Source organism: Oryctolagus cuniculus, chromosome 5, assembly GCF_964237555.1.
Source record: "Oryctolagus cuniculus chromosome 5, mOryCun1.1, whole genome shotgun sequence".
NCBI lineage: Eukaryota > Metazoa > Chordata > Mammalia > Lagomorpha > Leporidae > Oryctolagus > Oryctolagus cuniculus.
In genome coordinates this window covers 99,281,948-99,304,453 of record NC_091436.1, presented here as the reverse complement: position 1 = coordinate 99,304,453, position 22,506 = coordinate 99,281,948, and the positions used below count along the sequence as shown (strand labels likewise).

General features: G+C 49.3%; 1 protein-coding gene and 1 pseudogene across 1 annotated transcript; one reads left to right on the top strand and one right to left on the bottom strand.

Moving 5' to 3' along the window:
• Window positions 1-2,266: 2,266 nt before the first annotated feature.
• On the bottom strand, window positions 2,267-10,426 carry LOC100347156 (putative KHDC1-like protein). Its single transcript, XM_002714421.3, has 4 exons — window positions 10,385-10,426; window positions 3,763-3,931; window positions 3,423-3,605; window positions 2,267-2,439 (listed from the first exon to the last, which is right to left on the bottom strand). The coding sequence occupies exons 1-4, from the start codon at window positions 10,424-10,426 to the stop codon at window positions 2,267-2,269; spliced, it is 567 nt and encodes a 188-aa protein (XP_002714467.2).
• Window positions 10,427-10,462: 36 nt separating this feature from the next.
• Window positions 10,463-16,689, top strand: LOC100347409 (putative KHDC1-like protein; annotated as a pseudogene).
• The last annotated feature ends 5,817 nt before the right edge of the window (window positions 16,690-22,506 follow it).

Below are 22,506 nucleotides of genomic sequence, written 5' to 3'. Positions count from 1 at the left end.
TGATCCGCGGTGCCGGCCCTCTCTCTTCTTTCTCTCTCTTCATCTTCTCCTTCATGTTCTGTAGCTCTGTCTATCAAATAAAAATTTAATCATTATTGAAGAAAATATCTTTTTTCAAGTGTCTTTGTAAAATTAAGTTTGTCTTCTCCTGTAGAAGTCCTCAAGCTAATTGTTAATTAGGAAACAAACATGGTATTCCCTGACAACAGAATGAGGTTTTTAAATATTTATTTATTTGGGGCTGACACTGTGGCTCAGCGGGTTAAAGCCCTGGCCTGAAGCACCAGCATCCCATATGGTCACCAGTTCTAGTCCCAGCTGCTCCACTTCTGATCCAGCTCTCCTCTATGGCCTGGGAAAGCAGTAGAAGATGGCCCAAGTTCTTGGGCTCCTGCACCCACCTGGGAGACCCGGAAGAAGCTTTTGGCTCTTGGCTTCAGTCCACGCAGCTCTGGCCGTTCCGGCAATCTGGGGAGTGAACCAGCAGATGGAAGACTCTTTCTCTGTCTCTACCTCTGTCTGTAACTCTGTCTTTCAAATAAATGTAATAATTTTTTAAAACAATGAAAAATAATTATTTATTTACAATTTATTTGAAAAGCCAGGCATACTACGAACACACACAGAGAGAGACAGACAGACAGACAGACAGAATGATTTCCATCTGCTGGTTCACTCTCCAAATGGCCACAAGGATGTATGAGGTCATAGAAAGGAGCCCGTAGCTTGTTCTGTTTCTCCCACATGGATGCAGGGGCCCGGCCACAGCGTGCCGGCCACAGCAGCCATTGGAGGGTGAACCAATGGAAAAAGGAAGACCTTTCTGTCTGTCTCTCTCTCTCTCTCTCTCTCACTGTCCACTCTGCCTGTCCAAAAAAAAAAAAAAAAAAAGAGAGAGAGAGAGAGAGACTGCTACATGGGAGCTTATGTGCAGATGTTGCATCTCTTGCCATAAGCTTGGGTCCACAGAGCTAAACATCGGTCTAGCTTTAAGGACAAAGCTTTTGAATGGAAATTTGTGAATCCTTCATATAAATACACTTATTTATGCTGTGAGGAGTACAGTCCTTTGCTCCCAGAAAAACGTGCCCCCTCTCCAACCCCTATCTGTGCAGAAACTGGGACAACCCTGGCTACCTCAAGTTCACGAGTGCTCTGGCTGCCTCTTTCATCAGATGGCTGGTGTGGGACCACGCTCTGTCTCCACCCAGATCCCTCCTGCTACCTTCCCACCCTCCCCATTTGTTTCCTTCTATTTGATTAAGATTCCTTTCTTTCTTTCTTTCTTTATCTATCTATCTATCCATCTGAAAGGCAGAGTAGAGTCAGAGAGAATCTACCATCCACTGGCTCACTTGCCAAATGGGGGCAACAGCCAGGGATAGGCCAAGTGAACACAGGAGCCAGGAACTGAAGAATTGTGCCATCTTCTGCAACTTTCTCAGGCACAGTAGCAGGGAGCTGAATCAGAACTGGAGCAGCCAGGTACCCAGATCTCAGACCCCAACGGTACTTCCAGGCTCCGAAAAACTGTGCAAAACAATGCACATCAAAACCTTTATAGAACACAGAGCTGACTTCATTGGATAAACACGCATAACATGAGAGGGACGGGGGTATCTAGAATTCAAACATCAGGATCCTCTCCCAGCTCAGCTTCTCATGGAGATTTAGGAAGCCTTAGTGTAAGTTCCTGTATTTCTTGCTGGAAGAACCCTTAACACATTCTCCCAGAAAACCGCCCTTTCCCCCTAGCTCGGCCTTCTGGTCGCAGGGACAGGGCCTGGCTGCCGACCTCACCTTCAGTCTCCATCTGGACCCCTCTTACTACCTTCCCCTTGTCCCTACTTGTTGGCACTGGAAGATAATGTCTGGAGTCCTGGGCCCCTGGCAGGGTTCCCACGTGCTCAGGACTCCCCTCTGCAATCTGCTCAGAGCAGACTGTCCAGGGCCCAGGCTGAGAGAAGCAGTCTCTGGAAGTGCTGTCCGCTGCTGCTCTGTCCCTGGGCTGGGCTTTCCCACAGTCACACAGGTACCCAGATCTCAGCACCCAACTGCCCACAGAGCCCCTCCAGGCTTTGAAAAACTGCAAAATAAGGCACATCAGAGCCGTTATAGAACACACAACTGACTTTATTGGATAAACACGCATAACGAGAGAGGGACGGGGAGGGGGAAATAGAATACAAACATCAGGATCTTCTCTCCCAGCTCAGCTTCTCATGGGCCATCAGTCCTCACGATGGATCGAGTGAATTCCTTGGAGTCAAAACCAACCGAACCGAGGCAGAGGGGAAGCCGGCGGGAGCCCGAGAGAGATGTTCCCACGCATCCTGGTGGCCAGAGACAGGTCGCCCGTGCTGGGCTGCACTCGGAAGCAGCTGGTCAGGTCCTCCTGGGTCAGTGGCTGGCTCCGCACACGATGCAGCATATCGCGGCCTGTGGAGGGAATGTCAGAGCTGGGGAGGACCTCCGCCAAGCAGGCCAGGACCAGCACAGGGGCACTGCTGAAGAGCGAATCACCCTGGCCCAGGCCTTCCCTGTGACCCTATGCCTCCTCCCCAATATGTTCTCCTCCTCAGTGACCTCTGGCCACATAAATATCCTTGGCTGCTGGCCCCTTCCCTCCCATGACTCAGGTGACAATCAGGAGTCCCAGTCACCTAGTGATTCTTCAACAACAGATGACAGCATCCATTTCTGTTAGAATCCTGTCTTAAAGACTTCATATAGGACTGGCATTGCTGCAATGCAGTGTAAGCCATAATCTGCAGTGCCGGCAATGAGAATGCGTTCAAGTGCTGCATGCTCAACCCCAAATCAGCTCTCGGAAAACGCACCAGGGGAAGCAGAGGAAGATGGCCCAAGTCCTTGGGTGCCTGCACCCAGAGGGGAGACCTGAATGGAGTTCCAGGATCTTGGTTTCCAATTTTCCCAACTCTGGCCTTGCCACCATTTGAGGATTGGAATAGAAGATAGAAGTTTAATCACTCTCTCTCCACCTCTCTCTGTGTGTGTCACTCACTGCACCTCATTCTAATTCTCCCATTCAATTAAAAAAAAATTCCTTTGCTGGCATCAAGGCACAGAGTGTTATCTGCTGTATGCAATGACAGAATCACATAACAGCACAGGTGGAGCACTGGCTGCTCCACTTCTGATCCAGTTCCCACCTATGTGCTGGGGAGGGCAGCAGAGGAGGGACCAAGTGCTTGGATCCTGACCACCCAGGTTGTGGACTCAGAAGTTCCTGGCTCCTGACATTTGCTTGTCCCAGCCTTGACCACTGCAGCCATTTGCAGACTTAATTAACTGATGAAGATCGATCTCTCTCTCTCCCTCCTTTCATTTCTTGTCTTGCAAATGTAATACTTCTTTACAAAATCAAACACCCTAACTATAATTATACCAGGAACACTGACCTTGGTCCTGCTGGTAGGGGTCCCAGTTCCCCAGGCTCCAGATCATGTCCATCAGCCATTGCCGAGCCCTTGGTGGTCCAACGACAGTGACGCGGGTCTGACCCGTAGCCGTGAACCATGACTCCAACTGAATGAGGGTCTGGCTGTGCACCTCGATGCAGCGAAGGTGGGCGTCATTGTGGCCTGTGAGCAGAAGCAGGGAAAGGACATGTAAGCTCCAGCCCCTGGGGAACGGAGGTCTTGGAGGTGGGAGCTGGGACCAGTGGGGTGCAGGGAAAGGCAGTACAGAAGCTGGGAACAGAGCATGGGATGGGGGGAGGTGGGGACAGCGCACACTCACCAAATATCTGCTCCTCCTGCTCCTCTTCCAAGTAAACCACCACTGGAGCATCAAAATTCTCGGGCACCTTCCACCACGGCTGCTGGCTGAGGGTGCTCATGGCCATGGCCTCCACGGCTCCCTCCTCACTCAGAACCAGGCAAGGATAGGCAACTGCTCCACACACCACCTAGCAAGTGAAGAAGGGCCCAGGCCGGCGTCATATATAGTCCCTCAGACAACCCCATCTGCCCCACCCTAGAGAATATCCAATCACCGGAGCTCCTCCCAAGAAAGTCCTTCAAGTCATGATCTCCTCTCCCTTAATCCTTTCATGCCATACAAGGTGTAGTTATCAGTGGTGCTTTTCTGATGCCCAGGAAAAAGTTTTTTTTTCTTTTAATTCTAATTCAAAGGATTTTGAGTACATCTGCTGGGCACTCAGCACAGAAGGGGCTGAGGGATGGAAAGTGCTGGAGATGGAAGGTTCCAGAATAGGTTCCCTAGAGTTTGAAGTAACACCTTGACAATAGGGATGACATTTTAGACTACGCGAGACTGCATCTTGAGAAAGCACTCCCCCTCTCCCACCATGAGAATCTGGTCTGAAATATGATCTAAAACTCAGACAATAACAGTATTCGTAAATAACAGGATACCGCATCCCACTTCGCAGAGCATAGAAACTCCCTATGTGATTGTCCAAGCTTAAAACTGATATGCTTGGGGCCAGCACTCTGACCTCACGGGTAAAGCCACCTCCTACAAGTTGTCATCCCTTAAGGGCGTCAGTTGGAATCCTGGCTGCTCCACTTCTGATCCAACTCTGCTATGCCTGGGAAATCAGTGGAAGATGGCCCAGTTCTTCGACCCTGCACCCACCTTAGAGACCTGGAAAAAGCTTCCGGCTTCTTCCTTGCCCTGCCATGATCATTGTGGCTCTGGGGGATGAGCCAGCAGATGGAAGACTTCCTGTTCCAATTGCCTCTTCCTCTCTGTAACTCTTCCTTTCAAAATCAATGAATAAATCTAAAAAATATAAATAAAGCAAAGGCTTTACTTGATTTAATATTTTGATTGTAATTTGTCGGTTGTCAAGATTGTAATTGACATTAGTTTCTCATAGGGCTTAAGTTAGCTTGACCCTCGTAACCATGTGTCTCCCCTCCCCTCCTTGTAGTTTTTGCCTTTATAAAGCCTGCTGATTTGAGCCTCAAGGTCAAGAGCCTTTAGGGCATGTGCCTGCTCTCCAAGACCAGCAATAAAGGACCATCGGGCCGGCGCCACAGCTCAATAGGCTAATCCTCCGCCTTGTGGCACCGGCACACCGGGTTCTAGTCCCAGTCGGGGCACCAGATTCTGTCCCGGTTGCCCCTCTTCCAGGCCAGCTCTCTGCTGTGGCCCGGGAAGGCAGTGGAGGATGGACCAAGTGCTTGGGCCATGCACCCCATGGGAGACCAGAAGAAGCACCTGGCTCCTGGCTTCGGAACAGCGCAGTGCGCCGGCAGCAGCGCACCTGCCGTGGCAGCCATTGGAGAGTGAACCAAAGGCAAAGGAAGACCTTTCTCTCTGTCTCTCTCTCTCACTGTCCACTCTGCCTGTCAAAAAAAAAAGGACCATCAAAAAAATTTTTTTTATTTATTTGACAGGTACATTTAGATAATGAGAGAGAAAGAGACAGACAGAGAGAAAGGTCTTCCTTCCATTGGTTCACCCCCAAAATGGCCACTACGGCCAGCACTGCACCAATCCGAAGCCAGGAGCCAGGTGCTTCCTCCTGGTCTCCCACGCAAGTGCAGGCACCCAATCACTTGGGCCATCCTCGACTGCCTTCCCGGGCCACAGCAGGGAGCTGGACTGGAAGAGGAGCAACCAGGACTAGAACCCGGAGCCCATATGGGATTCCGACGCTGCAGGCAAAGAATTAGCCAAGTGAGCCACGGCGCCAGCCCCAGGCCCATCAGATGTTATCAGTGTGTGGTGCTCCTCTCTGCACTTGCTCTGTACTACAATTTAGGCAAATACAGCAGCCTTCAGATGACTACACATGTGCAGTCCAGCAAAGCTGGGGTTAGGTAGTACCCTGCAGCAAGACAGAGCAGACACAGGGCCAGCACTGTGGGATATCAGGGAAAGCTGCCGCCTGCAGTGCCGGCATCCCACATGGGCACTGGATCGAGTCCCGGCTGCTCCACCTCCAATCCAGCTCTCTGCTATGGCCTGGGAAAGCAGTCAGTGATGGCCCAGGTCCTTCTGAATACATTAAAATGTACTGTATATGGGTGAAATCATTGTCTTCCCATTCAATTATTTTTTTTTATCTTTTATTTAATGAATATAAATTTCCAAAGTACGACTCACGGGTTACAATGGCTTCCCCCCCCCCATAACGTCCCTCCCACCCACAACCCTCCCCTTTCCCACTCCCTCTCCCCTTCCATTCACATCAAGATTCATTTTCGATTATCTTAATATACAGAAGATCAGCTTAGTATACCTTAAGTAAGGATTTCAACAGTTTGCTCCCACACAGAAACATAAAGTGAAAAATAATAGATGATTTTTTTTAAATGATGATGAAATCAGATCAGACCTACTGTATATGGTGAAATCATTGTCTTCCCATTCAATTATCATTTATAGTCCTTGCCTATATTCCTGTGGAACCAGCATCTTTCTTTGTTTTTAACTGGTTAAGTTTTTTATTTGGTTGAAATTATGCCCTCAACTGTAATGTAAGTGAAAAACACACCACAAAAGAAAAACAGAGAGAGCGAGAGAGAGAGAGAATGGGTGAGAGGGCTGGAAGGAGAAAGGGCCAGAGATGAAAGAGCGAATTTTATTAAATTCTTATAATTTTATTTATGAACCTTATTGACTCTGCTAAACTAAAAAGGACCAGGCATCTGACTTTGCCTGTTTCCAAGTGTTCCTGGGTTGTTTGCTGTTCCATCCCAGTATTATTGAATTTGAGGGGATTCTTGGCTAAGGAAAAGAAAATTTATAAATAGAATACTACTTTGCTTCTCCTTGACAGGCAAAAATGAACAAACAAACAAACCTGTAACATTGGAAAACATTTAAAAATGGCACCTGTATTATACAAGAAGTTTCACTTTCTATTTGAGAAACCCGTTCTTCTTAGCTTTGCATACATCTTAATATTCACCTTCACAGATATTGCCTGAAATAAAGCAACCATCTTACATGATAAAGTTTTGAAAAATCACATTCCATGTGGATAGAAATGTTTAGAAAATAGCAAACCACTCCTTAATTTTTTTCATGCATAATAATGAAAACAGGCTCTCCAATTACAGCACAGCTACAAACACAGCCAAGGGTTGGGGTCGGCACCCTGGCTCACTTGGTTAATGCTCCTCCTGTGGCACTGGCATCCCATATGGGCACCAGGTTCTTGTCCTGGTTGCTTCTCTTCCAGTCCAGCTCTCTGTTGTGACCCGGGAGGGCAGTGGAGGATGGCCCAAGTGCCTGGGCCCCTGTACACGCATGGGAGACCAGGAGCAGGCACCTGGCTCCTGGCTTCAGATCGGCGTAGCTCTGGCTATAGCGGCCATTTGGGGGGTGAACCAACGGAAGGAAGACCCTTCTCTCTGTCTCTCTCTCACTGACTAACGCTATCTGTCAAATAAAACAGAAAAAAAAAAAAAAACTACAGGCAATGGTGTGCACTAGTTTAATGCTAATTGAGTATAATGTTTGGCTACCTCGTGTTTTACAGCAATAAACAGGGCCTGAATTACAAGGATACCATAGAGAGGGATCTTTTTTTAAAATTTGCTTAATGACTTATTTTATTTATTTGAAAGACAGAGTTCGACAGAGAGAAATAGACAGAGTGAGAGGTCTTCCATCTGCTGGTTCACTCCCCAAATCACCAAAACAGCCAGGACTGGACCTAAACAAAGCCAGGAGCCAGGAGCATCTTCCAGATCTCCCACGTGGGGGCAGGGACCCAAGCACTTGGTCCACCCTCCCTGCTTTCCTTGGTGCTTTGGGGGCATTGCTGATGAGAGAATCACCCCAGCCCAGGCCTTCCCAGGTGACACCCTTGCACCTCCCGGACATGTTCTCCTCCCTCACTGACTTCTGGCCTCACAAGTACCTTTGCCTCAGGCCCCTTCCTTCCCAAAGGACTCAGGGGACAATCAGGAGTCCCAGTCGTAAGTGATTCTTCAACAACCAATGACAACACCCAACTCCTCCAGGGCCATACCATCAAGACCTCAACTACAGGGGCTGGCATTGCAGCACATCAGTTTAAGCCGTGGCCTTCAATGCCCACATCCTGTATGAGAGTGGATTCAAGTCCCAGGTGCTCCACATCCAATCCAGCTCTCTGATAATACATGCAAGGAAGCAGTGCAAGATGGCCTAAGTTCTTGTGGCCTAAGTTCTTTCCCATGGGGTTAACCTGAATGGAGTTCCAAGCTCCTGGTTTCAGACTATCCCAGCCCTGGCCATGCAGCCATTTGAGGAGTGGAACACCAGGGCGAGGGAGGGAGGAGGAAATATTATTAAACTCTTAGACTTGTACACATGAACTTTATGGACTCTGTTAAAAACAAAAAAAAAATCAATAAATTTTCACAAAAGCTAAAAACTAAAAACAAGGAATGCTGGTTCCAGAAAACCAAAATAATAACCTTTAAAGCTATAGATTATATTAGACTTGAGAGTATTTCAGAAAAAAGTGAGATGTATTTCAACAAGTGCTAGTGGGTGGAAATGGTTGCAAATGCAGGAGTTAGGGATGTATTCTGAAGACAACCCTCAGGCCTTTTTGAATTTCCTTAGTTCAAAACAATGTGTGTAAAATTTTGAGTGGAACCAGCACTGTGGTTGGAAGGCAAAGCCACCGCCTGCAATGCTGGCTGCCCATCAGGCCATAGCTTCAAGTCCTGGCTACTCCACTTTCCATCCTGCTCCCTGCTAACACACATGGGAAAGTAGTGGAAGATGGCCAAGTCCTTGGGGACCTGCACCACGTGGATGATATCTAGGGGCTCCCTAGCCACGAGTCCTCTCGTTAATGTACTAAAGACACTCCCTCCACGTGGGTGGGTGAAATGGTTTCAGGAACTAGATGTCAGGAAAAGAAATGGCACCAAACACATCTTACCGTGTCAGTCTCCAATCTCCTTATTGCTTTGCATTTTTCTTTTATTTTTTTTTCAAAGATTTAGTTATTTATTTGCTTTGAAAGTTAGAGTTACAGAGAGAGAGAAGCAGAGAGAGAGAGAGAGGTCACCTCTGGGTCACTCCCCAATTGGCTGCAAAGGCCAGAGCTGCGCTGATCCAAAGCCAGGAGCCAGCATCTTCCTCCAGGTCTTCCCAGGCAGGTGCAGGGGCCCAAGGACTTGGGCCATCCTCCACTGCTTTCCCAGGCCATAGCAGAGAGCTGGATTGGAAGTGGAGCAAGCGGGTCTCGAAGCGGCACCCATGTGGGATGATGGCACTGCAGGCAGCGGCTTTACTCACCACACCACAATGCCAGTCCCCTCCTTGTTATTTTTCATCACTTTCAACCTTCTCTATGAATTCCACGTAACTTCAACCATAACTGTGGATAATCCCATCCAATCACATATTTCCAGCCTAGATTTCCCTCCTGATTTAGGATCTATCTGTCTTCACTTGCGTTCAGAGTCACTTCCAAAATCCCAGATTAAAAGGATCTGAACACAGGAATAACTCCCTCATGTTATATTTCTGGATTCTCATAGCACACTACACATAGGTACTCAATATTTTTTTAAAGAAGTATTTCATTGATTTGAAAGGAAGCATTATAGAGAGACAGACAGAAAGAGAGAGAGAGACCTTCATTCTGCTGGTTCACCCCCAAATGGCCACAATGACTGGGTCTGGGCCAGGCCAAGTCAGAAGCCAGGGCTTTCGTCCTGGCCTCCCATGAGGGTGCAGGAGCCCAAGCACTTGACTTTTTTCCACTGCCCCCCAGGCACAGTAGCAGTGAGCTGGATTGGAGGTAGAGCAGACAGGATTCCAAAACCACCACACGGGATGCCAGTGAGGACACAGCATAATGCCTGGCCCTCAATGTTGTAATGAATGAGCGTGCCCTGTTCCTGCTCGGCCTTGGATTCAGCTTTCAACAACTCTCAGCCTCACTTTGAAGCCTGCTCGGTCAAGAGGTGACAGTGGGCACCAGCTGCATTCACATGGTGTCACTAATTCCACGCTACTTTCCCAGAGTTCTTGTACTTCCCAAAGCAGCCTGGGAAGACATCAGTTAATACCAAACAACCAACCAGGGGTCTTTTTTTGCAGGACTAAAGGAGGCATCCTCCAGGCAGTACCACCCTGGTCCCACCTGGGCCTCTCCACCCTTGACCTCTGTGTGAGCCCTGTCTCCCAGAAACAGTGGCTCAGACCCCACACACGACACCCAACCCTAGACCTTGCCTATGCATCAGGAAGACCTCCCTCAAACGTCACTTAGACTCAGGAGACAAAGGGGCACTGCTGACCTTCCTGCCTGTGATCCCTGGAACACCACATTCCTGCTGCCCTCTTCTCTGGTTCCTGCCAGGGCCAGTCCTGCAGCGGAGCCCACACTACGTAGTCTATGGACCCCAGGCTTTAGAACAACAACTCACACCTCGTGACTGACCAGGACTGTGCCAACAGTGCTCCCAGTCATTAAATGATTTAATCTTTCTGATATGAGGGGTAGGGAATGAATCAGTACGCGGTTAACTACCGGTGTAAGGGAATCCTAAACCAAGGACATTCCTATCCAGCACCACTGAGAGTCCAGGTAGAGTCCAGTTTGCTAATTGCATCACCAAGCTTCCAGATCCTCTCTGGTCTCTGCTGTCCTTCTGCTCAGCAGGGTCCTGTTGATGGTCTCCAGATTGCCCACATCCGGGACTCAAAATGGCATCAGCATGGGATGCTAGCATTGCAGGCCAGGGCTTTACCCCGCTGGGCCACCACACGGGCCCCAACAACTCCGTGATCTTTTTGAACAGGAGTAGGAGGGTGCCCTGCACCCCAGAGTGGAGTCTGCTTCCTTCCTCACTCCTGATTAGACCCGCGCCTGGGCCAGCTACCTTTACCATGCACTTGGCCTGACTGGCTTCAGCTCTCCAGCATTTCCTCCTTGGGAGCTGGTAATGTAGCTGTACAAACTGTAGTTCTGGTGAAAGAATGCATGCCAGAAGAAAAAAGGCAAGCAAGAGAAAAACACTGTGCAGCTTCTCTCTTTCTCCGCTGCACCCCATAACAAGGCCTTTGAAATAAATAATTTAAAAAAAAAAAAAAAAAACAGGCTGGCGCCATGGCTCACTTAGCTAATCCTCCGCCTGAGGCGCCTGCACCCCAAGTTCTAGTCCCAGTTGGGGCCCCGGACTCTGTCCTGGTTGCTCCTCTTCCAGGCCAGCTCTCTGCTGTGGCCCGGGAGGGCAGTGGAGGATGGCCCAAGTGCTTGGGTCCCTGCACCCGCATGGGAGACCAAGAGGAAGCACCTGGCTACTGCCTTCAGATCAGTTCAGCGCCGGCCGTAGGGGCTATTTGGAAGGAGAACCAACAGAAAAGGAAGACCTTTCTCTAACTCTACTTGTAAAAAAAATTTTAAAAAAATTAAAAACACACACACACACAATTTGAGGTAAAAGAAAAAAAAAGCTTTTTGCAAGTGTCTTTTGCAAAATTAAAAGTTTTCCCTTTGTTGCCAGCACCCTGGTGTAGATTTATTTATTGATTTATTTCAAAGTATTCTCTTTTAAAGAGAAAGAGAGAGGGAAAGAGAGAGAGAGAGAGAGAGAGAGAGAGAGAGAGAGAAAGTTCTTACATCCACCGATTTGCTCCCCAAATGTTCACAACAGCCGGAGCTGCACCGATCCAAAGCCATGACCGAGGAGCTTCTTCTGGATCTCCCACGTGGGTACAGGGCTCACGGACTCTGCACATCTTCTATTGCTTTCCCAGGCCATAGCAGAGAGCTGGAGGGGAAGTGGAGCAGCAGGAACTCAAACTGGATGCTGGCACTACTGCCCAGGGCATTAACAATTTATGTCGTAGCGCTGGATCCAAGAGGCAATTTCTGAATGAGCTGTCAGGTGTCTGCCTCCTTCCTGGCAGGGTTCCCCAAGGGCCAGCACACACACACCCACCTTGGCCCCTGGCTTGTCCTCAGAGCCCAGGCAGGGCTGCATCCACACATCCAAAGGAAGCAAGACAGAACAAGGACTTGATGTCCTGCAGGGCTGATTTTATTGAACATTTCTGCACAGCACAGAGGGACAGGAGACGGTCCTTGTATTCCAGTGTCCTCATTAGGACAGGCCCAGACTTCCCCTCCCATTTCAGCCCCTCTCAGGAGATCCGCCCTTCTTCATGGATACAGGGAACTCCAGTGGATCCCAAAATGTTCACGGGATTTGAATGAGGGGTGAGGAGGAAGCTCAAGCCAGGTGGTCACACTCATCCCTATGGCCTGAGGCTCACGGCTGGTGTCGGGCCACACTCTGCAGGGGAGGGCAAGGTCGTCCTCAGTCAGCGGCCGATTCTGGACTGGCTGCAGCATCTTGCGGCCTGTGAAGGCAGAACCCAGGGCTGTGAGTTGTGCTCATGACCAGGGCCCCTGGACAGCCCTAGATCCCCGCAGAGACCTGGTAGGGAGGGAGTTTCCCTAGCACAAGCCTTCCTGGGTGACCCATGACCCCCTCTCCACCTCCTTCTCCCTATGGGACTTTGTGCCACCAACAGGGCTGAGGCTCCAGACTGGAAGTGGAGCAGATGAGACTTGAACCAGCACCCATATGGGGGCTGCGATATAGGAAGCTTAACTTGCACTTCAGTACTAACCCACCCACCACCCCCCCCCACTGGTTTTTTTAAAAGAAAAGGTTATTTATTTCGAAGGAAAAGTTATAGGATGGGTTCGGGGAAAGTTGGAGAGAGAGGAGAGATCCTTTTCCTGCCGCTTCACTCCCCAGGCATTTGCAATGAGTGGGTCTGGGTTGGGCTAAGCGGAAGCCAGGAGCCTGGAACTCCATCCAGTCTCCCACATGAGTGGCAGGGGCCCAGAACGTGGGCCATATCCTGCTGCTTTTCCAGATCATGGCAGAGAGCTGGATTCAAAATAGAACAGCTGGGAACCCCTGCAGCCCATGTGGGATGCTGGCATGGCAGGCAGCGGCTTTATCCCCTATAGCACAACGCCTGCCCCCGGCTATCTGTTTTAAGCCTGAGTGATCATGCTAGGGAGTTTCTATGTTCTTCCAAATGGAATGCAGTCAATATTATTGATGAGTATTGTTATTTATTTATTTATCAAAAGATTGTATTTATTTATTTGAAATAATTAGAGAGAGAAGAGGCAGAGAAAGAGGTCTTCCATCTGATGGGTCACTCCCCAATTGGCCACAATGGCCAGAGCTGCGCTGATCCGAAGCCAGGTTCCAGGTGCCTCCTCTGGGACTCCCACACAGGTGCAGGGGCCCAAGGACTTGGGGCATCCTCCACTGCTTTCCCAGGCCATTGGAGAGAGCTGGCTCAGAAGAGGAGCCGCTGGGTCCCTAAGCGGTGCCCTACGGGATATGGTACTTCTGGCAGGGTGTTAACCCACCGATGAAGACTGTTATTCTCTAAGTTTAGACCATAGTTTCAGACCAGAATCATGGTGAGGGAGTGCTCTTTCAGGATGCAGTCTTGGGTGCTCTAATATGGAGTCCCTACTGCCAAGGTGGTACTTGAAACTCTAGGGAATCTATTCTGGAATCTTCCATCTCGAGCACTTTCCACCCCTCAGTCTGTTCTGTGCTGAGTGCCCAGCAGATGTACTCAATATGCTTTGAATTAGAATAAAAATAAAGGGGGCCAGCACATGTCTCACTTGGTAGAGTCTCCAGCATCCCACATGGTCACCAGGATCTAATCCCGGTTGCTCCTCTCCAGTCCAGCTCTCGGCTGTGGCCTGGGAGTGCAGTGGAGGGCGGCCAAAGTCCTTGGGCCCTGCACCCGCATGGGAGACCAGGAAGATGCACCTGACTCCTGGCTTCTGATCCCCACAGCGCCAGCCATAGTGGCCATTTGGGGAGTGAACCAATGGAAGAGCTTTCTCTAGGTCTCTCTCTCTCACTGTCTATGACTCTACCAGTCCAAAAAAAAAAAAAAAAAAAACCATAAATAAAAAGCATTTTCCTGGGCATCAGAAAGGGCACCACTGATGACTGCACCTAGTTCATAGGATGAAAGGATTAAGGGAGTGGAGACCACGAGTTGAAGGACTTCTTGGGAGGAGCTCCGGTGATTGGATATTCTCTAGGGTGGGGCAGATGGGGTTGTCTGAGGGACTATATATGACGCCGGCCTGGGCCCTTCTTCACTTGCTAGGTCGTGTGTGGAGCAGTTGCCTACCCTTGCCTGGTTCTGAGTGAGGAGGGAGCCGTGGAGGCCATGGCCATGAGCACCCTCAGCCAGCAGCCGTGGTGGATGGTGCCTGAGAATTTTGATACTCCGATGGTGGTTTACTTGGAAGAGGAGCAGGAGGAGCAGATATTTGGTGAGTGTGCGCTGTCCCCACCTCCCCCCATCCCATGCTCTGTTCCCAGCTTCTGTACTGCCTTTCCCTGCACCCCACTGGTCCCAGCTCCCACCTCCAAGACCTCCGTTCCCCAGGGGCTGGAGCTTACATGTCCTTTCCCTGCTTCTGTTCACAGGCCACAATGACGCCCACCTTCGCTGCATCGAGGTGCACAGCCAGACCCTCATTCAGTTGGAGTCATGGTTCACGGCTAGGGGTCAGACCCGCGTCACCATCGTTGGACCCCCAAGGGCTCGGCAATGGCTGATGGACATGATCTGGAGCCTGGGGAACTGGGACCCCTACCAGCAGGACCAAGGTCAGTGTTCCTGGTATAATTATAGTTGTGGTGTTTGAATTTTTTAAAGATGTATGATATTTGAAACAGAGAGAGAGAAGGGAGAGAGAGAGAGAGAGATCTCATCGGTAGGTTAATTTTGCAAAAGGCTGCAATACTCAAGGCTGGGACAGGTGAATGTCAGGAGCCAGGAGCTCCTTCTGAGTACAACCTGGGTGGTCAGGATCCAAGCACTGGTCCCTGGTCTGCTGTTCTCCCCAGCACATAAGAGTCAGCTGGATCAGAAGAGGAGCTTGGGCCGGCGCTGCAGTGCAGTGGGTTGATCCTCTGCCTGTGGTGATGGCAACTCAAGTTGGCACCACTTCTAGTTCCAGCTATTCCTCTTTTTTTTTTTTTTTTTGATATTTTTCTCTTCTCATTTATTATTTTTTTTTAACTTTTATTTAATGAATATAAATTTCCAAAGTACGATTTATGGATTACAATGACTTCCCCCCCATACCGTCCCTCCCACCCACAACCCTCCCCTTTCCCACTCCCTCTCCCCTTCCATTCACATCAAGATTCATTTTCGATTATCTTAATATAAAGAAGATCAGCTTAGTATACATTAAGTAAGGATTTCAACAGTTTGCTCCCACACAGAAACATAAAGTGAAAAATAATAGATGATTTTTTTTAATGATGATGAAATCAGATCAGACCTATTGTCATGTTTAATCCCAGTGAGAGTCAGGTTGGGAGTTGATAATTTCTTTCCTTTTTTTTTTTTTTTTTACAGAGGATCAGTTTAGTATGCATTAAGTAAAGATTTCAACAGTTTGCACCCCCATAGAAACACAAAGTGAAATATATTGTTTGAGTACTCGTTATAGCATTCAATCTCAATGCACAGCACATTAAGGACTTTGATCCAGCTCTCTGCTGTGGCCTGGGAAAGCAGTGGAAGGTGACCTGGGTGTTTGGACCCCTGCACCCACATGGAGAACCGGGAGGAAGCTCCTAGCTCCTGGATATGGATCGGTGCAACTCCAGCCATTGCACCATCTGGGGAGTGAACCAGAGGAGGGAGGACCTTTTTCTGTCTTCCTCTCCCTGTCTGTGACTCTATTTCTCAAACAAGTAAGAAGTGGAGCAGCTGGTGCTCCCTCTGTTGCCCCTATGGGATGCTGGCATCACAGACAGCAGATAACCCTCTATGCCATGATGTCAGCCGTTTTTTTTTCTTTAAAAAATATTTAGTTATTTATGTGAAAGGAAGAATTAGAGTGAGGGACACTGAGTGACACACAGAGAGAAGTATATATATATAGAGAGAGAGAGAGTGATCTTCCACCTGCCTTTCCACGCAGTGGTGGAATATTCCCTAGGGTGGGTCAGATGGTGGCAAGACCAAGGCTGGGAAAATTGGAAACCACAGTCCTGGAACTCCATCCAGCTCGCCCATATGGGTGCAGGCACCCATGGATTGGGGCCATCTACCTCTGTTTCCCTGGTTCATTATAGAGAACTAATTTGGGGGTGGAGCATCGGGACTTGAACCCACTCTCCTATGGGATGCCGGCATTGTAGGTCATGGCTTAAACTGCACTGCAGCAATGCCAGTCCTGTAGTGAGGTCTTTAAGACAGGATTCTAACAGAAATGGAGGCTGTCATCTGTTGTTGAAGAATCGCTTTGGTGACTGGGACTCCTGATTGTCCCCAGACTCCTTGGCAGGGAAAAGGCCAGCAGCCAAGGTCATTTATGTGGCCAGAGGTCACTGAGGAGGAGAACATACTGGGGAGGAGGCATAGGGTCACAGGGAAGGCCTGGGCCGGGGTGATTCGCTCTTCAGCAGTGCCCCTGTGCTGGTCCTGGCCTGCTTGGCGGAGGTCCTCCCCAGCTCTGACATTCCCTCCACAGGCCGCGATATGCTGCATCGTGTGCGGAGCCAGCCACTGACCCAGGAGGACCTGACCAGCTGGTTCTGAGTGCAGCCCAGCACGGGCGACCTGTCCCTGGCCACCAGGATGAATGGGAACATCTCTGTCGGGCTCCCGCCGGCTTCCCCTCTGCCTCGGTTCGGTTGTTTTTGACTCAAGGAATTCACTCCATCCATCGTGAGGACTGATGGCCCATGAGAAGCTGAGCTGGGAGAGAAGATCCTGATGTTTGAATTCTAGGCCCCCCTCATCCCTCTCGTTATGCGTGCTTATCCAATAAAGTCAGTTGTATATTCCATAATGGCTCCAGTGTGCGTTATTTTGGACAGTTTTTCGAGCCTGGAAGGGGTTTCTGTGGGCAGTTGGGTGCTGACATCTGGGTACCTGGCTGCTCCACTTTGGATTCAGCTCCCTGCTACTGTGCTCAGAAAGCAGCAGGAGATGGCACAAGTCTTCAGCTCCTGGCTCCTGGCTTTAACCTGTCCCAACCCTGGCTGTTGCCCCCACTTGCTGAGTGAGCAGCTAGATTGTAGATTCTCTCTCTCAGACTCTGCCTTTCACAAAAATAAATCAATCTTAAACAAATAGAAACAATGGGGAGGAAGGGAAGGTAGCAGGAGGGATCTGGGTGGAGACAGAGTGGTCCCACAAGAGCCACCTGATGAAAGGTCAGCCAGGCCACCTGGTGGAAGGCGTTTCCCCAGCACAAGCCTTCCTGGGTGACCCATGACCCCCTCTCCACTGCCTTCTCCCTACGGCACTTTATGCCACCAAAAGGCCTGAGGTGCCAGATCTCTCAAACCCAAAGGACTCAGGTGAGCATCAGATTCCCAGTCACCCAAGGATTCTCCCTCAGCAAGGACACCATGCACCTGTGCCAGGACCCCACCACTACCACTCAATCACAGTTCCACAAGGAGACCTACCTCAGGCCCAAATGTATATCATGTCCATCAGACACTGCTGGGCCAACAACGGTGACAAGGCTCTGACCCGTGGCCATGTACCACCACGACTCCAGCTGAAGGAGGGTCTGGCTGCACCTCGATGCAGCGAAGGTGGGCGTCACTGTGGCCTGTGTGCAGAGGAAGTGCAAAGGGCTGTGTAAACCAGCAGCACCTGGGGGATAGAGAGGTGGCCATGGGGAACCTGGGCCAGAAGGGATGGGAGGTAGGGAGGGCTGCACTCCCTGATGGGGGAGCTCCACCCAAGGAAGGCTGCCCTCATCTTCATCCTGTCATCCCAAGCTTGCTTTCTAATCACTGCTGGCCTTTGGGATGCCCAGGAAGCAAACTTTCTTCCCTCTAATTGCAAAGGGTATTGGAGCACATCTGCTGGACACGGCCAGGCAGAGGTGCGGAATGAAGGTGCTAGAGCAGGAAGGTCTAGAATAGGCTCCCTAGATGTGGACAGCAATCCGGGGACACAGATGACTACACCCGAGCATTCAAACACGCTGGGATCATTTAGTGCACTGCATTCAGGGAGCGCACACGACACAGGAACAGACTTTACAGGAAGGTATATGGAGAGCCCACTGCTTAATTTGACTAAGTGACCTCAAGGAATATTAGGAAAGCATTGGGATTGGTCTCAGAATATTTTATCTAAGAACTGAGAATGCTAATTGAGTCTTGACTACAGAATGTCACTGACTTTGTGGTGTTCCAAACATAGTTTCAGATGGCCCTTCTTCGTATTGTATCATCACAATCATTAGGTCCTCTTCATTGATTAAAATAGTTTGCAGCTGGCACCGCGGCTGACTAGGGTAATCCTCCGCCTTGCGGCGCCGGCACACCGGGTTCTAGTCCCGGTCGGGGCGCCGGATTCTGTCCTGGTTGCCCGTCTTCCAGGCCAGCTCTCTCTGTGGCCTGGGAATGCAGTGGAGGATGGCCCAACTGCTTGGGTCCTGCACGCCATGGGAGACCAGGAGAAGCACCTGGCTCCTGCCTTCGGATCAGCACAGTGTGCCGGCCACAGAGCGCCGGCCGTGGCGGCCATTGGAGGGTGAACCTACGGCAAAGGAAGACCTTTCTCTCTGTCTCTCTCTCTCACTGTCCACTCTGCCTGTCAAAAAAAAAAAAAAAAAGAAAGAAAGAAAATAAAAAATAAAATAAAAATAGTTTGCAAGACATGTTTATGTTTGGTATATAATTTGGTCAAAGTTCTATAGGAAAACAGAACCAATCAAAATTTATTAGGAAATTGGCTCTCACAGTCACAGTTACAGAGGTTGAAAAGGTCTGTGCCAGGATTGGCGTTGTGGCATAGCATAGCTGGTTAAGCTACTGCCTGCTGCACTTCTGTTCTAACTCCTGCAAATGCAGCTGGGAAAGCAGCAGAAGATGGCCCAAGTGCTTGAGCCCTGCATCCATATGGGAGACCTGAAAGAAGCTCCCGTCTCCTGGATTTGGCCCAGCCCAGTCCAAGCTGTTTGGGCCATTTGGGGAGTAAATCAGTGGATGGAAGAACCAACTCCCTCTCTTTCTCTCTCTTCTCTGAGTCTTTCTCTCTCTCTCTCTCTCTCTCTCTCTCTCTCTCAACTCTGCCTTTCAAATAAATAAAGTAAATCTTTAAAAAATTGACGGGCGCCGCAGCTCACTAGGCTAATCCTCTGTCTGCAGCACCAGCACCCCGGGTTCCAGTCCCAGTTGGGGCGCCGGATTCTGTCCCGGTTGCTCCTCTTCCAGGCCAGCTCTGTGCTGTGGCCTGGGAAGGCAGTTTAGGATGGCCCAAGTGCTTGGGCCCTGCACCCGCATGGGAGACCAGGAGGAAGCACCTGGCTCCTGGCTTCAGATCGGTGCATCACACCGGCTGTAGCAGCCAACTGGGGGGTGAACCAATAGAAGGAAGACCTTTCTTTCTCTGTCTTTCTCTCTCACTGTCTAACTCTGCCTGTCAAAAAAGAAAAAAAGAACCGTGCTGGCCATCTGCACAGTAGGGAGCCAGCAGCAAAGATTCTGTGCATGAAGCCAAAGCCTCAGAATCAGAGAGACCAACAGTTCAGCCTCTAGTCCAAGACCTAAGGCCTGCAAACATCCTGAGGACCACTGGTGCAAATCCCAAAATCCAAAGGCCAAAGAATCTGGAGATTGTTGTCCAAGGACAGCCACAGCAGAAAATGTGCCTGTGCTAGAAGAACCAGTGAAATTTCCCCCTTCCGCTTTCTGTTCCACCACCCCCACTCCCATTGAATGGGGCCTGCCCGCACGGAGGGTGGACCCTCCCCACTCAGTTCGCTGACCCTCACACCAATCACCTCTGGAAACATTGCCACAAACACACTCAGAATTATGCTTAACCCGTCCTCCAGGCAGCCCTCACTCCAGTCAAGTCAACACCCAAAATCCACCATCTCAGTAAGGAGGTGTAGAATTGAGATTCCAGTTTTCAATTACATCCTCCTCCGTGGTTTTTGCTTTGTTTTTTGTTAGTTTTTTAACACTTCTAAGCCTCCCCTTTTGACTAATGACAGACAAATTCAGCCCTCAGGACTTTCGCCTACTGACTTCAGATCCACACCATTGTTAGAATTCATTGATCAGGGACAGCGCCGTGGCTCACTAGGCTAATCCTCCGCCTGTGGTGCCGGCACACCGGGTTCTAGTCCCGGTCGGGGCGCCGGATTCTGTCCCGGCTGCCCCTCTTCCAGGCCAGCTGTCTGCTGTGGCCAGGGAGTGCAGTGGAGGATGGCCCAAGTGCTTGGGCCCTGCACCCCATGGGAGACCAGGATAAGTACCTGGCTCCTGCCATCGGATCAGCGCGGTGCAACGGCCGCAGTGCAACGGCCGTGGTCCACTCTGTCTGTCAATAAATAAATAAATAAATAAATAAATAAAATTAAAAAAAAAAAAAGAATTCATTGATCAGGGCCGGCCCTGTGGTGGCATAGCGGGCAGAGCCGTCGCCTGCAGTGCCACCATCCCATATGGGCGCCGGTTCAAGTCCCAGCTGCTCCTCTTCCCATCCAGCTCTCTGCTATGGCCTGGGAAAGCAGTAGAAGATGGCCCAAGTCCTTGGGTCTGTGCACCCCCATGGGAAACCCAGAAGAAGCTCCTGGCTCCTGGCTTCGGATAGGCGCAGCTCCAGCCATTGTGGCCATCTGAGTAGTGAACCAGCAGATGGAAGACCTCTCTCTCTTCTTCTCCTCCACTCTCTGTGTATCTCTCAGTTTCAAGTAAATAAATAAATCTTTTTAAACAATTCATTGATCAAAATCTTACTGGAAGAATGCTGTCTGCACCTGCGAATAGTGAGTCTCTCTTGTGTCTTCTTCCATAATAAGATGTTGGTCATCTCAAAAGACAATGCACAGTGGCATTTAATGCTGGACAACAGGCACTAACAAACTATAACATGGAATTACTAGAAACAAAATCAGTATTAATCTCGCTAATATGATGGCAAGACAAGGGCCTAGATTTCAAAATTAGGCCATGAAATCATATCCCCAAATCCATCTGCATCTATTCTAAAGAGCTAGATTGTCTTGTCTTTTATTCTGGCCACAGAACTGTGGTAACTAATCAGTAATATTTTAGGAAGGTGCTGCAAGTGGCGTTTTCCTACAAGACAACGCCAAGAGGAAACCAAAGGCTATGCAATCTTCCATTTGTAGCCATCATGAACATTTATTTTAAAATATTTTATTAGTCCTCCAGAGGACAAGTAGTGTTATTTATGCCTTCTTCTAAGGCCAGAGACAAGTTTGGGGCCAACTTTTATTGGAATTAGGTCCCCAGAATACAGGTAAAAAGGAATGCAAATAGCTCCAGCTCAACTAAGTATTTCCTGTTTGTCTCATTCTGAGCCTCATCTTCTCAAAGAAAAGTAACTTGCTGTAGGAGTCCTTGCATAAATATAAGATTGGAAAACACTGTTAAAGTTATAATCAGGTGATCAGGTTTTTGAAAACCTGATGTTTACATAAAAAGTAGTATGTCAGTGTTGTGCTCATTATTTGGGGGTAAGGATATAACAGTCATGTTCACAGTGAGAGGGGGACAACTACCAGTTCCTCAGTATGTGAGAATCTCCTGAACGAAGCTGAGGAGTCACTGACGATGACACCAACACAGAAGGATAGCCTTCACACAAGACTGCAGTAATGTCAACTGAAGTATTTTTAGTATTTGAAGCCAATGTCAGTTTTGATAGAACTTGTTCAGGTTGTCAGAATCACAATGGAGTCTCTGTGTCGAATCTAACCATCAGTCAATAAAACTAAGAGGTCATGAATGAGGGTTCTCACTCATGATGGTCCAACAGCAACTATCACAAATGACCCTGTCAGAATGGCAACTTTGTACAGAGGCTACAGCCATGTTATTCAGAGTTTTCTGCATGGACACCTGCACAGCAGCTTCCTGCTCAACCTCACACTGGCATTACCCTTCTTATTAACGCTTGGACAAGGACAATTGGTTCAACGTATCTTTTTTTTTTTTTTTTAAGATTCATTTTATTTCTTTGAAAGACAGAGTTACAGAGAGAGGTAGAGACAGAGAGAGAGGTCTTCCATCTGCTGGTTCACTCCCCAGTTGGCCACAATGGCCAGAGCTGAGCCAATCTGAAGCCAGAGCCAGGAACTTCTTCTGGATCTCCCATGTGGGTCCAGGGGCTCAAGGACTTGGCCATCTTCTGTTGCTTTCTCAGGTGCGTTAACAGGGAGCTGGATCAGAAGTGGAGCGGCCAGGACTAGAACCAGCGCCCATATGGGATGCCAGCGCTGCAAGCCAGGGCTTTAACCTGCTGCACCACAGTGTCGGCCCCTCAAAATATCTTTTACAATTCCTCTTGTCTTTTATTTTTAAAAAATTTCCCTTGCGAGGAGATATATAGGACGGCACATACTCACTCAGACCTACCTCCAATGGTGGAACTGGAAATGTGCCAGGGGATTTCAACTCAATCTTACCAAGGAGGCAGGTACCAATGCCAGCACACTTGGTAAAGAGACAAATATAA

What these genes read in the sequence shown, in the direction of transcription:
- LOC100347156 (XM_002714421.3), bottom strand. Translation starts at nt 10,426, where the DNA reads ATGACTGGGAGCACTGTTGGCACAGTCCTGGTCAGTCACGAG. An exon ending in GCAGGAGGAGCAGATATTTG is followed by an intron (nt 3,606 to 3,762) that starts GTGAGTGTGCGC and finishes TTCTGCTCACAG; the next exon opens with GCCACAATGACGCCCACCTT. An exon ending in CCCCTACCAGCAGGACCAAG is followed by an intron (nt 2,440 to 3,422) that starts GTCAGTGTTCCT and finishes TTCCCTCCACAG; the next exon opens with GCCGCGATATGCTGCATCGT.